The sequence below is a fragment of the Dromiciops gliroides genome, chromosome 3 (genome assembly GCF_019393635.1).
Source record: "Dromiciops gliroides isolate mDroGli1 chromosome 3, mDroGli1.pri, whole genome shotgun sequence".
Taxonomy (NCBI): domain Eukaryota; kingdom Metazoa; phylum Chordata; class Mammalia; order Microbiotheria; family Microbiotheriidae; genus Dromiciops; species Dromiciops gliroides.
Window position 1 is genome coordinate 512,218,374 of NC_057863.1, and position 16,682 is coordinate 512,235,055.

General features: G+C 37.1%; 1 protein-coding gene across 2 annotated transcripts in view; it reads right to left on the minus strand.

Annotated features, from left to right (window-relative positions):
* Window positions 1-323: 323 nt before the first annotated feature.
* Window positions 324-16,682, minus strand: part of MRE11 (MRE11 homolog, double strand break repair nuclease) — a 74,424-nt gene continuing 58,065 nt past the window's right edge. For both annotated transcript variants that reach the window (XM_043990645.1, XM_043990644.1), the window contains exons 17-20: window positions 13,188-13,246; window positions 10,801-10,868; window positions 6,178-6,253; window positions 324-2,235 (exon numbers count right to left, since the gene is read on the minus strand). In XM_043990645.1, the coding sequence (XP_043846580.1) occupies window positions 2,182-2,235; window positions 6,178-6,253; window positions 10,801-10,868; window positions 13,188-13,246 (257 nt within the window). In that variant the 3' untranslated portion in view covers window positions 324-2,181. The remainder of the gene's footprint in view (window positions 2,236-6,177; window positions 6,254-10,800; window positions 10,869-13,187; window positions 13,247-16,682) is intronic.

Here is a 16,682-nt window from a genome sequence, read left to right on the forward strand (position 1 = left end):
TAGAAATGTAAGAAATTTCAGCTTTGTTAAACTTACATGATATGAAGATAGATATCCAGCAGTTCTATCTTAGAAACACATAGCCTTTCACTAAGTCTTAAGAAGGAGAATGAGATTTCATAACATACTAAATGAGATCATATATCTATCTCTGCAATATGAAGAGAAAAATGTAAAAAGTAAAAAACCAGGCCACTTCAATACAAGTCACAGGCAATTTCCATTCAAATAAAAGTCAAATATAAACCAATTTTAAGGAAAAAAAGACACTTTATGAAACACAAGTTATACTTTAATATTTCAATATGATACAAATAGCTCAACTGAACTGTAATTGTCTGACAAACAGAATATTTTGACCTGTACATTTTTTATTTTCTTAAAAATTTTTAATCTTTTTCTCCTAGAAATATACAGCAAATGCATGATACATCAAAAAAAGAAAGTATTAGAAATTAGGATAGGGGAAAATGTAAATAATTATTAATACTCAGTCGGTATTTTTAAGATTTTTTCCTACTGAAGCAGATATCAAATTCCCTGCATAATTGTGACAAAATAAGTTTGTTGCATATTCTAGTGTCAGCATTTAGATTTAATCTTTCATCTTTCCTCTCTCCATCTTCACTAAGTTTGCATCTCTATGATGGACATACATATTATTTTGCATCATAGTTATGTGGTTTCCACTAAAGTCCTATTCCATTATATTGTGGAAGTAATGTCATGTTCTATCAATGGAGCACAAACTCTGAAAGCTTCTAGCAAGCTGAAAAGGCTTCAATTATGAGTCTAGTTATTGACTGTATATCAGAGAGGTTCATCACCAGATGTCTGGGGACCAAGTGATGAATACTGATCACAGCTACTTATTAAGGCCATTGGCTGAGGTTTGGAGGGATGACAATTTGCATTAAAGTAAAGAGGTACGGGGCAGCTAGGTGGCACAGTGGATAGAGCACCGGTCCTGGAGTCAGGAGGACCTGAGTTCAAATCTGGCCTCAGACACTTAACACTTACTAGCTGTGTGACCCTAGGCAAGTCACTTAACTCCAATTGCCTCACCAAAAATAAAACAAGAACAAAAACAAATAAAGAGGTACCTATTCTGATGGAACCATTGATCTTTTAAGTGTTACTTGTGGCACCCGCCCCACATGTAAATTTCATGAAGGAAGAGACTGTTAAAATTGTTTGTGTTCGGGGCAGCTAGATGGCGCAGTGGTTAAAGCACCGGCCCTGGATTCAGGAGGACCTGAGTTCAAATCCAACCTCAGACCCTTGACACTTACTAGCTGTGTGACCCTGGGCAAGTCACTTAACCCCAATTGCCTCACGAAAAAAACAAAACAAAACAAAATTGTTTGTGTTCTAGCAGCTTATACAGTGCTGTGCAAAGTAGATGCTAAATAAATGTTGGTTGAATTGAACTGAAATTATGTGAAAAACATTAATTAACACTAAGTGGTGACAGAGTGTAACAACAACAAAAAAGAAAATAAAGACAATCCAAAAAAGAGCTGGAACCTGGACTCTGGTTTTTATTGTTTGTTGGCCTATTTGATTTTACTAGCAAGATACTGATAAACTAATTTAAAGTGGATTATGAAAACAAATCTTATAAACTAGTTTCCCCAGACTATAGTTACATCTGGTGGTTGTAACATATTTTTTTTATTGCTTCACAGAAAAGCAATGCTGATTGATAGATATTTTTATTCTTCCTTCTCTCAATCAACATTCCAAGAAGTAAGGCTATTCTCAAACACATCAATCCATATACATATATATGGTAATGTTGTCATATATTTTATGAGTTACTGCATTCCCAGAGAGTGGTAAAATCCTGATAACAACATTAAAGAACAATGCTGTTAACTATACTGGAGCTGCAAGGAAAGGTTTGCAAAGTCTGATAAATTAAAATCTTTGAACCATAATCAGGAAGCACTCAAAAATGTAGACTCTTACAGCCTAGTCTCTTTAATTAATAATCATCCTTTTACTTCAAGATATTCCATTGCTGCCAACTGAAGCACAGGCAATTTTAAAAGAAAGTATTTAACAAAACAAGTTGTTCTTAAGAAATATATTCAACTGTAAATCTCTGCAGTGTTTTCTGACTGTTTCATGAATCCTGTGCATTTCAACGTGTCATTAAATTCAAAAAGCTAACAGAAATTATCTTCTATTTCTTCTTGATGCATTCATGTTCATAAAGGGATCATCATCATCCTGAAATGACACACAAGTGTTATTGTATTGGAAAGCTGTTCATACTTCATTTAAATAAAGAGGCAGAATGGTTTACAAGGAACAAAGCATCAGGATTCTCTCATGTTCTTTTCTCCTGTAGGTTACATACAGTCTCATTCTTCTAGCTCTCAGGCTCTTCAGAATCACAGAGGAATGCGGCCTTTATTTTTAATTCCTCCTCTCAAAAAAAAGGAATATGCTACAGCAAGAAATATTCAGATGATAAAAATAAATTACCTTTTTATAATTCTTTTTAAAAGACTAACTTTGCTTGTTTTGTTTTTTTAATCTGAGACTACATAGACCAATACAATTTACATAAAACATATGCAGTGAGAGATTCATAAGGTAACTAGACTGCTTTCTATCCATATATAGGGATAAAATTAGTTTCAGGACGTTAAAAGTCTCTATATACGTGTATATATATATATATATACACATATATATGTATATATATGTACACACACATGAATATTTTACATATATATGCATACACCTAAAAAGCTATATCTAGTAATATGTTAATATACCATTAATCAAACTAATCAAATGGACAATTGTGGATTACCCAAAAGAGTAGAGAATCCTTAAATCCCATGTTTTGGGTTTTGCAATATATTGGTTTTGTGACCTTATAGTCAAATAAAGATATAACTGTTCTGAGAATCCACATTCAATAAAATAATTACATTACAGAAGACCTAACTCAGGAATTATGATGTTGTTCAGTTTCCTTATCTTACCCTCATGATCAATATCTTGAGGGTTCTTTTCAGCTCTATGATTCTGTATGATATGATTATGGATTTGAGTCAGATTAAACTCTGACCATGGGGTCTGGAAGGTACCCAGCCCTGCCCCAGTATAGTTTGTTTAGAAGTTTATTGCTTGTCAAAATTCTCACTGTCTCCTTTAAGTTTTATTGCCAATTAACAGTATTTTTACTTCTGCTCAGTCTCCCCACTTGTCAGCTACATATTAGTTTTGTCTGCAATCTATCATGTGTCAGAACCCCAGTCAGTGGGTCAGGGAGTTAGCCCACCAATTCAATACTCGGGACTCAAGAAGAAAGGACGGGACTCGGCACAGGATGCAGCCATTGAGTTGAGACCAGATGTTAAGTAACATTGTCTCTTTTTCTCAGAGCAGAATCCCCTTGGCCCTGGGGTCCCAACAATGGATTATTCTTTTCTTCCCAACATAGCCGAAGATAAATTTTAACCCTGTCATCCTTATCTTTAGAGACAGGGGCCTGGAGAGGGGAGTCAGTGGGAACTGTGAGATGTGAAACATCTGACTCTCACTCCCCTGTTTCCTTTTCCTTTGGTTTGACCTTGTTCCCCCTCCCCCTTTTCCCCCTTGTCCCTGGAACACGTATGCATGTCTCCATACGCACCCTGGGTGAGACAGGATTGGATGTTAGATTGTGAGCTCATCCACCCTAGGTGTACGTGGGGACAGTCCTTTTCAAGATTACTATAAAAACCTAGAGGATTGGGCATATCTTTGCAAGACTTCAATGTGTAATTGGGTTTTGCCCGTCCTCATGAGGATGTAATAAATCTGTCTCTGCTTGACTTGGTGGTCTCCTCGAGTTATTTGGGTAAACTGAGGCAGTTTGCTCCATACAATTCTATGATCCATGATCTCCTTGTAACACAATCTATGCTGGAAATAAAACAGCTAATCTCTTAGACTACAGAAAAGAAACAAGCCAGTGAATCTACCTTCCTTAATTTCTGGAACAGGGGATATTGCTATGGCATTTGAAATCCAAAAGTTTTTCCTTTGGAGCAATACGGTTAAAAGCAAATAAAGAGAAGACAAGTACTAGACATCATCTAAGTAAGATAATTAAATAACTGTCAATAAACCTAAAAGATGTTTTTTAGATAAGTCCAATACAGACTGGAGAAATCTAAAATGTATAATATGGCTAAGGGTCACAACAGGTGAAAATGCAATTATAAAATTCCATAATTCATTATTTCTTTTTCTTTTAATTCAGTCAAATTATTTATGGAAAGACTTTTTCATTCTGAAGTGTTTCTAGAAGATAAAAGCAATGGCTAAGTCTAACTCTATATTAAATGATTTGGCTCATGAATGTACAATAAGGATCCATGAGGTGGATGAGTATTTGTTATCTAAGAATGAGCCTAGTAACTTCTGGAAAGGCATGTCAATAGAATTAATTTTTTTCAGCTTCAGTAATTAATAAAGATTGTCTACTAAGGTCTAGAGGAGTTGCAATCTACATCAACAGATGGAATACTCACACTCAAGAAATCATGGCTCCTTGAAATATGAAAATGCAAACTTTCAGTTACGATTAACAAAGATTGTCTAACCCAAAATGGAATTAAGTTGCTAATTGTTCTTCCCTTTCTGTGAACTTTAGCCAAAAGTCAATTTTTAACTATGAAATATATACAATCTACCCTATAATAGTATTATTATTACCACTATATAGTTACAACATAGCATTTTACTAAATAGTTACATATCTATGATCCCATGTGATTTTTTGCAGAGGAGGATTTTACAGAGGGGTACATTAAGGTGAAGTGGTTTGCCCAAAGCTACTACACAGGTGGAACTAGGAGACTACTTCAAGTCTTCTCATATAAAGCTGAGGGCCCCTTCCACTGTACCTGACTGACTATGGTCCTGAATGTTTAGGAAAGACAGCTGAGGGGTACTTAGGTGGCTCAGTGGTTAAAGCACTGGCCTTGAATTCAGGATGACCTGAGTGCAAATCTGACCTCAGATACTTGACACTAGCTGTGTGACCCTGGGCAAGTCACTTAATCCTCATTGCCCTGAAAATAAAATAAAATAAAAAATAAAATAAAATAATTTTAAAAAGAAACACAGCTGAACCAGCAGCTAGTCACCTAAAGAAGAGGCAGCCTAAGTTCCTGAGAGGATGCAGGTTTTAGTTTTTTCCATAAGTTTTCTTCTAGTTTACTAAATAAGCTGCCCTGCTTCAAAGCCAAAATTATGGCATAGGGAAAAGGAGGCTAGCTAGCAGGAGAAACAAAATATGTAATTGGTAACAGGTATAAGACAAATGCTGATTACTCCCATGTGATTAAAATCAGAAAGCCCACCATCATAAGACCTAAAGATAAGTGCCCAAGATAAAAGGGGCAAGAAGAACACAGTCTGGTGCTAACCACATGGAATCAGTTGTAGGCTGGAAGTAAGTGTGAACCAGAGCTACTTCCAAAGCCTACCTAAAATCCCACCTCTACAAGCTTTTCCCAACGTCCTATAATGCTAGTTTCTTCTCTTTGTGACTGTCTCCAACAGATGCTGTGTGTATGTGATTTGTACATAGTAGTTTACATGTTGTCTTGTCCACTGCATTGGGAGACGGGGCTGTTTTCTGCTTTTCTCTATATGCCTAGCACAGGGCCTAGCACGTAGTCAACAATGCATGTTGACGTGACCATCCTCCCACATAACAGTTACTTCTTTTCTGAGGTCCACACTCCTGACTCTTCTAATTTACTATGCACTAGACAAATAAGGCAAAAGGATGGAGGAAATGAGGGAAGGAGAGAAAGAGAGGAAGAAAGGGAGGGAGTGAGGGGAAGGAAGGAAGGAAGGAAGGAAGGAAGGAAGGAAGGAAGGAAGGAAGGAAGGAAGGAAGGAAGGAAGGAAGGAAGGAAGGAAGGAAGGAAGGAAGGAAGGAAGGAAGGAAGGAAGGAAGGAAGGAAGGAAGGAAGGAAGGAAGGAAGGAAGGAAGGAAGGAAGGAAGGAAATTGCTCATATACTTTAAACACAAACTCATGAATAATGTTGGAGGAATAAAAATTATTTGTTCATTTCTTTTAGTGAAGCTCTACAGAAATGTATTTGAAATTTGTTAATTGTACAAACAGAATCAAAGCTGCAAGAATAGTAACTTACCTCATCTGATTCAAATTCAACTCCTTTAGCTATCTGGCTCTGGGAACTTTGTCTGCTAGATGAAATGCTTGAGAACCTTAAACATTAGAAGAAATGGAATTCATCAAAAGAATCACTGAAGAATTTTCCAAAACAATTTTGTAGTTATATTATTTTCTTAACATATTCTATTGGGGGAGGGAAGAAAATGCACATATATAAAATTAAGCAGAATAGAAATACAAAGTAAGGAGAAAGGGGAAACTAGCAGGTGAGGGATCAGGAAAGGACTCAAGGATGTGGCATTTGAGCTGGGTTTTAAAGGTAACTGGGAATGGACATAGGATAAGGTCAAGTGGGCAAAATCTTTGCATCAAATTTCTCTATATTAGAGGGTTGGTATCCAATATATATAAACAATAAATAAATAAAATTTTGTTAAATAACGTGTAAGGCTAATAGCCATTCCCCATCCGCTAAGTCATCAAAAGATATGAACAAAGAATTGCAAAGTATTTACAACCACATCAAAACATGCTCCAAGTCACAATAAATGCAAAATCAAAACAACCCTGAGGGTTGGGGATTTTTTTGGTTTTGTTTTTTGGTGAGGCAATTGGAGTTAAGTGACTTGCCCAGGGTCACACAGCTGGTAAGTGTTGTGTCTGAGGCCGGATTTGAACTCAGGTACTACTGACTCCAGGGCTGGTACTCTATCCACTGTGCCACCTAGCTGCCCCATCTGCAGGTTGTTTTACAACCTACAAATTGACAAAAAAAATTTAAATGGCAATATTCAATTTTGATGGGGTTGCTTTTGCAAAGAATATTTATAGATCACATCTTTACTATCATAACTGCCTGAAAGATGCTAAGAATAAAAGAACTCACTGTGCTTACTGTCTGTTGAGTATAAAAAATATTTGATTCAGTAGAGCAAAACACTGCCTTAAAGGCTCTCCTTCAATATAAGGTGCCTCCTATGCATATGGCAAGATTCCGCAACAGATTTTTTTGTTTGTTTGTTGGGCTTTTGGTGGGGCAATGAGGGTTAAGTGATTTGCCCAAGGTCACACAGCTAGTAATTGTCAAGTGTCTGAGGATTTAAACTCAGGTCCTCCTGAATCCAGGGCCGGTGCTCTATCCACTGCGCCACCTAGCTGCCCCTCTGCAACAGATTTAACAACAGAGACAGCATTGTTCAGTGGCCCTTGAATCTTTAATATCAAGCAAAACATCAACTGGAGAGACATATGCTCCTAAAAGGAGTATGCCACTGTCATGGTTATCTGGTTACTTATCATGAAATGGCAGAAATATTTCCTTATGGTCAGTGAGGTTCTTCAGACATCAGGCTAAATGAATTGTGCTGCACTGGAACACAGCCTCCTAAATGAGTTCCACAATCACTTAAAGGAATTTGACCTTATGTTTTACACAAGAAAAACCAAACGGATAAAGAATAATTGTTGTCAATGGCCCAAGATAGTTCCAAAGGACTCATGATGGAATATGCTCTCCAAATCCAGAAAAAAAAAAGAACTGCTGAATCTGGATGCAGATCAAACCATACTATTTCTATTGTTTTTGTTGTTGTTTTTCCTTTTTGCTCTGATTCTTCTCTCATAACATGACTAATGCAAAAATATGTTTAATGCGATTGTACATATATAACCTATATCAGATTACTTGCTTTCTTGGGGAGGGGGCAGAGAGGGGAGGGAGGGAGAAAAATTTGAAACTAGAAATCTTATAAAAACAAATGTTGGGGGGCGGCTAGGTGGCGCAGTGGATAAAGCACAGGTCCTGGATTCAGGAGTACCTAAGTTCAAATCTGGCCTCAGACACTTGACACTTACTAGCTGTGTGACCCTGGGCAAGTCGCTTAACCCCCATTGCCCCGCAAATAAAATAAAAAAACAAATGTTGAAAACTATCTCTAAATGTAACTGGAAAATAATAAAATATTTATATGGGAAAAAAAAAGAATGACTGTTGTCCATTCTAAAATATATAATTTTGTGAATAACTAATAGAACTGGCCATGAGTATATTTCTTCAATAAACACTGCAATTAGATAAATGGACTGTTCTCAAAATTGAACAGGAAAAGGAAAAAAAGCTAGACTAACTTTTGGAGACTCTAAATTTATTTTAATATTCCAACTTTTCCATGAAATAAAATCCCATACTTTTAATACCAATATTTTTCTGGTGATGCTATATACCTATGAACCATGGGACACTACAATCTCCAAAGATGTGAAATTGCCAAAGGGAAATGGAGAGGTACATGGTAGGCATGAACAGGTTGCAACACAAAACAAAGGAGAAGCACTATAAAGAACGTTCTCAAAGAAATGAAAAAGAAAAAGGAAAAGATGAGCTGGTTAAAAGGTGAAAGTGAGGTATAAACAACGGACAAACAGATATTCCACTGGTATCCTTATAATGTTAGGGGATCTTGAGGAAGACCCCCAGCACACTGGTTAGATTTAGGGGAGGATATGGATAGGAGTTACAGAGGATGAGCAGGCATAAAGAGGTTGCAATCTGCATCATTGGAAGGAATACCTACATGGATGTCATCAGAGAGCCTTTAAAGTATATTGAAGTAAAAGGACTCAGTACAATTCTCTTCACCCATGATTGCTGATCAGATACCACACTTAATTAAATTAAACAAACATTAACTAAATTCATAACATGAAAGGCACTATGCTGAGTTCTGGGCACACAAAGATGCGTGGTTGGCGGGGGCTGATCAAACAAAGTTTCACTGAGGGGATGACACAAATCACATGAGCCATGAAGGAAGAAACAACAAAGTGGAGAGAGTGTATCCACACAAGGGATATGACTTTTGGAAATAGCACAGAGGCAGGGGAATATAAGACAAGATTGGGAAACAGTGGTCTCCTCTGAATGGAATGTTGAGAGGAGAAAGTAATGCAAAATAAAGCTGGAGAAGAGCAAAGAGGGAGTAAACGGCCTCGATCTTTTTCAGTGAAATATGAAGCAAGGTTCTCAGCTGAAAAGGTGGCATGAGGGGATCTGTGAGAGGTTTAAAGAGAGATGAAAAGGTTTGGAAAAGTCACTGTAGTGAGTAGGATAGTGAATCTATTAGGGAAAGGATTGCATTATAGTGGTGAGAGCCCAGTTGAGATTATGTAATATAGATTTGTGGTAGATCCAGTCAGCATGGCTTTGTGATTTGAGTGAAAGCAGCAGATAGTGGGAGTAAAACAATGCTGAGTTTGGCATGGCATATCTTTGACAGGGTAAGGGGTTAAAAGACATAAGGAAAGAACAAGCTGAACTAGTTCACCAAGGGGTCAAGAAAGGGAGGAAAGTATAGCCAGTGCAGGAGTGATGTCATGGATGAAAAACTGGGTTGGGAAATGCAAGGCAGACAGAGATGTGGAATAGCAACAGATTTATGACAAGATAAATGAATTTCTGAGTTCATGATTATGGAAGTAGAATAAGTGCGGTGATGATAAAATGTGGCTACAGTGAGGTTAAAGAGTAGAGTCATAAGAAACACTCTGTAGAGTAAGTACATTACAGTGCTTGAGGGAGTATCAAAATGAATATACAAGTTCCCTAGAATGATGTCAGGAGTTGGGGAGGAGAGAAAGATTGTAAGCCAGGTACTGAACTCGATGAGGAATGAAGGTGAGTGTCCTGGAGGCGAGTAGACAGCAGCTACCAGAATCTCGACTGAGTGGAAGATACGGATCAAATGAACCTCAAAGGAAGAAAGCTTACAGAGTGATGATGGTAGAGGCAGAGCCTGGAAGTAGCAATGGGAAGCAAGAAGTATCTCTACTCCTACACCACAAGAATGACTTGAAGACTATGAATCAGAGCTTCAAGTGTAGCCATGGAAGCTAAAGGAAGCCAAGTCTCAGTGAATACAAGACGATAGAGGGAGTGAGAAAGCAAAAGGCTTAAGATAAAAGCTAGTTTGTTATCTAAAGAGCAATCTTTCCAGAGCTCACACCAGCAGGAGTAGGTAACTTTAAAGTGGATGTTGGGGAAATTGATTTGAGGGAAATGTTAATAAGGGAGCAGTCAATGGGATGAAGAATACAGTCTGAAAAACCAGCAGCTTAGGCGGTCAGAATCAATGGGATAGGGATGGTGTGACCGGGGAGGGGCATGTAAATCATTTAGGAATGAGGTCAGGTATGTCATCATTAGCCATAGGTTTTGGATTGTGCCAGAGCATCAGACAGTTGTGTGAAATTGGAGAGTAGTGAGGTGGAGGGTGGTGGGGAGATTGTCCACAGAATAAAAGCAACTGTTATGGGGTTGTAGACCGTCAGAGAGGATTCCTGGAACATGAACAACATACATACAGTCTATCACTGGGCCTGTATTGGATGCTTTTGCAAACTCCCTGGGTTACACCTTCATATCATGATGGGGCATTGGAAAAAGTTTAGTATAGACTTACTTTACTCAATAACCAATTGAAATAGCATTAGAATCTATTTTTACTATTTATGTCTCTATATGATATGATTAAAATAATCTAAAAGTGAAGAGTCTATGGCAGAGAAAAGATATAGATGAAAGTTTCTCATTTTTTTTTTAGGTTTTCAACCATCTCTTATTCAAAAATGTCATAGCACTTACTTTTTATCTACTTTGGAAGTAGTGGGAAAAAAGTCATCTTCCATGTCAGAATCATCATCTTCGATAACCTGAAGTAAGGAAAAAAACATCAGACTCCCAAAAACCTGACTGCTTGAAGAAATACTAACTACCCCTTCAACCCCTTACCCTTACCCTGAATTTTAGATTTTTTTTCTAAATAAAAACATATTGAGGGGCAGCTAGGTGGCGCGGTGGATAGAGCACTGGCCTTGGAGTCAGGAGTACTTGAGTTCAAATCTGGCCTCAGACACTTAACACTTACTAGCTGTGTGACCCTGGGCAAGTCACTTAACCCCAATTGCCTCACTAAAAACAAACAAACAAACAAAAAAAAAACATATTGCTTGTGAGCCACTAGTAGAGCTATGCCAGCTGCAGGATGTTCATAAGAACCATCTGACTTCATATCAGACTGCTTTCTATCTTGGGGAGGAGGGAGGGAAGGGAGGATGGGAAAAAAAAAATTGGAACTAAAAATCCTGTGAAAACAAATGTTGAAAACTATCTTTATATGTAACTGGAAAATAATAAAATACTTTTTAAAAAAATCTTGACTTCTGATCCTCCTCCAAGGCCATTCTGCAATGAAAAAAATAGTCACCCACACTACTTCCCTACTGACCTAAAAGGTGTCAACCTACACCCTAGCTTCTTAAACTGGGTTGCAACCCCATATGGGGTCACATAAATGAATGCAGGGGTTGCAAAAAATTTGGCAACAGTAAAAGGTTATATATACTTATTTTACATACCTATATACCTGGGGTCACAGAGTAATTTCTCTGGCAAAAAGGGGTCACAAGTGGAAAAAGGTTAAGAAACTCTGATCTACGCAATCAAGGCACATAAATATCTAAAAAGTACTGGTTGGGGTAGGTATGTGTGAGTGTTTACCCTGTATGTCACTTCCTTGGGAGTTTGACAATCAATCAATGAGTAATCCCCCACCTAATAACTGAAAGTGAGATACAAAATTCCTTCTTGTCTGAGGTCTAGACCTGTGAAATTTCACCAATGTAGGGAACTCTTAATATGAAAACTCCCTCCACCAATGCAGCTTATAGGAGTTGCCTGGGATACTGGGAGGTTGATACTTACCCAGAGCCACACAGCTAGTATAGCAAAGGCGAAACTTTAACCCACATCTTACTAGCCCGAAGGCTGGTTTCTCTCTTCGATATACCTGGAGTCTCTTTAGAGTCTATCTTTAGAAGGAGCAACTATGGTCAACTATTGCCAATAGTTAAAACTTGGTGCTAATGAAGCAAGCTCAAAGTTTCAGTTTCTATAAGAGAAGGCTACTGACTGCATCCTAACCCCAGCCAACAGGAGAGAACTTAGTACAGCAGAAAAATGAAGAGATGGAGTAAGAATCATGGAATCAGAACTCAGAACAGGAAGGTTCCTTGTAGATCATCTTGTTCAACCTCTTCATTTTACAGATCAGAAAACACTATACAAGGTCATATGGTAAGTGTAAGAGCCAGGATCAACCACTAGTTCTTCTGGCTCCTAATCTAGGATTTTTCTATTATATAAACACTAGCTCTTAGTTCAAGTCCAGTCCCATCATTTACTAGCTTGTCTAACTTGAAGCAAGATTCTTAACCTCTCTGAGTTTCCATTCCTTTATCTGTAAAATATTTAACATTACTTACTTCAGAGGGCCACTTGAGAATTTATTTAGTAAAGGCAGTGCACCATATAGCCCTAAGCTACTTTATTACCATTTCACAAATACATACATTTGACTATAAAGGAAACAGCCTGAAAGTATGAGTTGGGTATAAATCCATTACCATGACTGGAATATAATTTTTTAAATCCTCTCAGTATAGATCACATTTGTATAAGCCAATCAGTGTCCCCATTATAAAAGACATATATCCTTCTAACTAAACAGTCCAAGTCCCCATAATACCTTCATTGATCCAGCTTGCCTATGCTGAGTTTTATGATTTATAAAGGAGAGGAATCACCACATGTTTACTTTACTTTATACTAAATGCATAGATTATAAACAATACACATGAAGACAGAATACATGTTATTTAATAGTAACCAAACAGGCAATATAGAAAGTACAAGATGAACATGTTTATGTTATGGAGTCTCTTTGTTACTTTTTTTTTTTTTTAAAGTGAGGCAGTTGGGGTTAAATGACTTGCCCAGGGTCACACAGCTAGTAAGTGTTAAGTGTCTGAGGCCGGATTTGAACTCAGGTACTCCTGACTCCAGGGCCGGTGCTCTATCCACTGCGCCACCTAGCTGCCCCTGTTACTTTTTAATCTATTTGCAGAGCTGAGATTTAGTAGATCACAATGTAGAGTACATAAATTGCATAGGAAAAAGGGAACATTTCTTACCTCTGAATAATTCTTACTGGTGGCACTACGGGTAGGTTGTTGTCGTGCAGATTTAAAGGCTAAAATGAAAAAGGATGAAACACAATGTATGTTTTTTCTGAAAATAACAAAACTTGAGTTTGCACATTTCTATGCTTGGTGATTTTCCAAGTTTCGTTTGCAAGTATCCATTATGACTAATTTCAAAAACATTTGCATCTGAATTTGTCTTTTAATCTGAAGAGTTAAATCCCTAACTGATGTTCTCATGTACAATCAATCCATAGTTTATTCAGATATAACAGTAGCAGTTTTTATGAATTGTTCTATCCGATAATTGTAAGACACTTAAAACTGAACCTGATCACCTAATAAAAGTATGACTAGAAAAACCATGAAAGATCCAGCTGGAGAAGCCTAAAAACAGGCTTGGTACAGGTGTTTCTATTCATCCTCTTGGCTCAACAAACACAAGGTAGTAGAGATGCTGTCAGTCTCTATATTCCTCTCTTCATTAAATTAACACTGATTTTTCTGGAAAATATTAAAAAATACGGCCCAACAGAAAAATGCCTTCTTTTTGATATATATTCTGACCTAGAATGATCCTGCTCCCCATTGCATCTATGATAAAATATAAACTCCTCTGGCTTTTAAAGCCTTCACAACCTGGCTCCAACCTAGCCTCAATTATACATTACTCCACAATCTGTCCAGCCAAACTGACCTCTCTGTTGCTCATATAAGGTACTCCATCTCTTGTCTCCATGACTTTACACTGTCCATCCCACCTGGAATACACTTCTTCCTTGACTCTGCCTCACAGAATCCTTCACACCTTTGTTCAAAGATCTGGGGGGGGGGGGGGGGGAGAAGTACTGGCGGGGCAGCCAGGTGGCACAGTGGATAAAGCACCGGCTCTGGATTTAGGAGGACCTGAGTTCAAATCCAGTCTCAGACACTTGACACTTACTAGCTGTGTGACCCTGGGCAAGTCACTTAACCCTCATTGCCCCGCCCCAAAAATATCTCCAGGGATTTAGGGTGGGAATGAGAGGTGACTGGTAGGATAAGAAAAGTGCAAGGGAAAGTACAACCCTCTTTGATGGTAAAGAGTTAATCCCTAAACAATACTGCCAAGAACGTTATACCCAACATGCTGACACAGTGGTTGATTTATAAGGCAGAAGGAAAGAAGTGTTCTATTGACTAACAACACCTACAAAAGGGCAGTTTTTTCAAAAGAAAATTGAGAAACTATAGAAAACAGAATCAATTACAAGGTAGAAAATGTGAAAGAAAGTGAGAAAGATAGGGTAGCCACTGGATGTCAGCATGAGGATATGAAACAAGGTGCCCTTATAGTGAAGAAAAACAAGTGAGCTTTGTAAAAACTGCAGCAGTGGGGGACACAGCAACCTGGGTCTCAATATTAGTCCATAAAGCATCACTGGTGAGATGTAAGCCATTATACAGAGTACAATAACTTTCACTAAAACTGCACCTATCCTAAATATATATTCTGATTTTCCTATAATGAAAGAGCTATGTGGTACAGTGGAAAGAATGCTAAATATGGAGTGAATTGACATGTCTATGAAACCCAGCTCTGCCACTTACTCCCTATAAGATATTGGGAAAATCTTTTAACTTATCTAGGTCTCAATGTCCTCATCTATTAAATTGGGGAGTTAGATTATATGATCCTTCCATCTCTAAATCTATGATGCTAGAAAAATGGCAGTAGCAAAAAAGAAAGAAAGAAAGAAAGAAAGAATTAGTGAAAATAATCAAGAAAATAATGATGCTGCCAAAGAATTCTGTGGCTATTTTAGAGAACACACACACACACACATATATATATATATAATATAATATATATTAGCATGATATATCCCCTAACAGTTTTGTAATGATGATCAAACCATTTTGATTTGACACTTCTGGTCAACTTCTAATTTGATGGATGCCCATAAATCAAATGCCCTTGGGTTTGGGCAAAAAAACAGGCAAGTAGGGTATTATATGAGAATCTACATTAATAGCACATGCAAAAAAAATAAAATCTTTGTTGTTTAAAAAAATATAGTACTCCTAGGAGCTTTCAAAGATATCACATATTTATCTTTTGTTTAAAAGAATGCAAGTGAATGCTTGGATCTTTGTTGGGGGAGAATTCATAACAAAACAAGGAACAGACTACAAAAAATGAAAGACAATTTGAATTACACAAAATTAAAAACCTTTTGCATAAACAAAATTAGTGCAGCTAACATATGAAAAAACTATTTAGATTAGAAAATCTTTAGATCAAGCATATCTGAGACAAACTAATGTCCAAGATACACAAGGAACTGAAACAAGTATATAAGACTAGAACTACCTTCCCAATAGGTAAGTGGCCAAAGGATGTGAACAGCTTGCAAAAGAATTGCATATTATTAATAACAATATGAAAAATTTCCCAAATCACTAATAATAGCAAATACAAAACAAAACAACTTAGATTTCAATTCTAACCAGTACTTGGCAAGCTATGGGAAAACAGGTACACTGATAAAATTTTGTTTTGCTTTAAAATAAAATTGTATTGGTTCCTTTTATTTTTATGCCATAGTCATATCTCTTCCATATCTGGCACTGCCCCAATATGAATCCTCCCTTGTAACAGAAAAATGCATTAATACACCACTATTGAAGCTGTGAAGTTGGCCCAACTGTCCTGGAAAACAATTTGAAATTATGCAAAAGAAGTCACTAAACTGTTCTTACCTTTTGATCATATAATGATCTCAATTTAGGAAATTAATGATGGAAAAAAGGTCTTATATATGTAAAGCAACACCCCTTGCACTAACAAAAAACTGGAAGTAAAGCAAATGCCCATTGACTAAAGCATGGCTGAACAAACTGTGATATATGAATGTAATAGTAATATGAATGTAATAATACGAATGTAATATTGCACTATAAGAAATGATAAATATGAGGAATTTGGAAAAACACATGAGAAGATTTATATGAATTAATACAGAATGAAAAAAGCAAAACCAAGAGAACTAGATACATAATAACTACAATAATGCAAATGAAAATAACAATTTAAGCCAGCAGTATCCAAATTAACTTTAATGACCAATTCTGGTACCAGTGGACATGTAATGAAACACATTTCCTTCTTCTTGGTAGATAGATGGTGAGCTACATTACTATGTCAGTGGCTTAACTTTTTCTTTGTTAAGAATGATGTGGGCTTAGAATAACTCAGAAGAAGTTTCTCCTTTGAGAAGAAAAACCAAAGGTGACCAGATAACAGGACAGATATATCAAGGAATTACGGGACTATTAAAGTTTAGCTTGGCCAACTAGATATCAGAAGAAGTTTCTCCTGTGAGAAACAAAACCAAAGACGACCAGATAACAGGACAGACACACCTAAGAAGTAAGAGTAGATAAAAATCTATAGCAGGAAAGTCAATTAGGTGTGGCTACTAAATAACTGGAGCCAAGAGACAG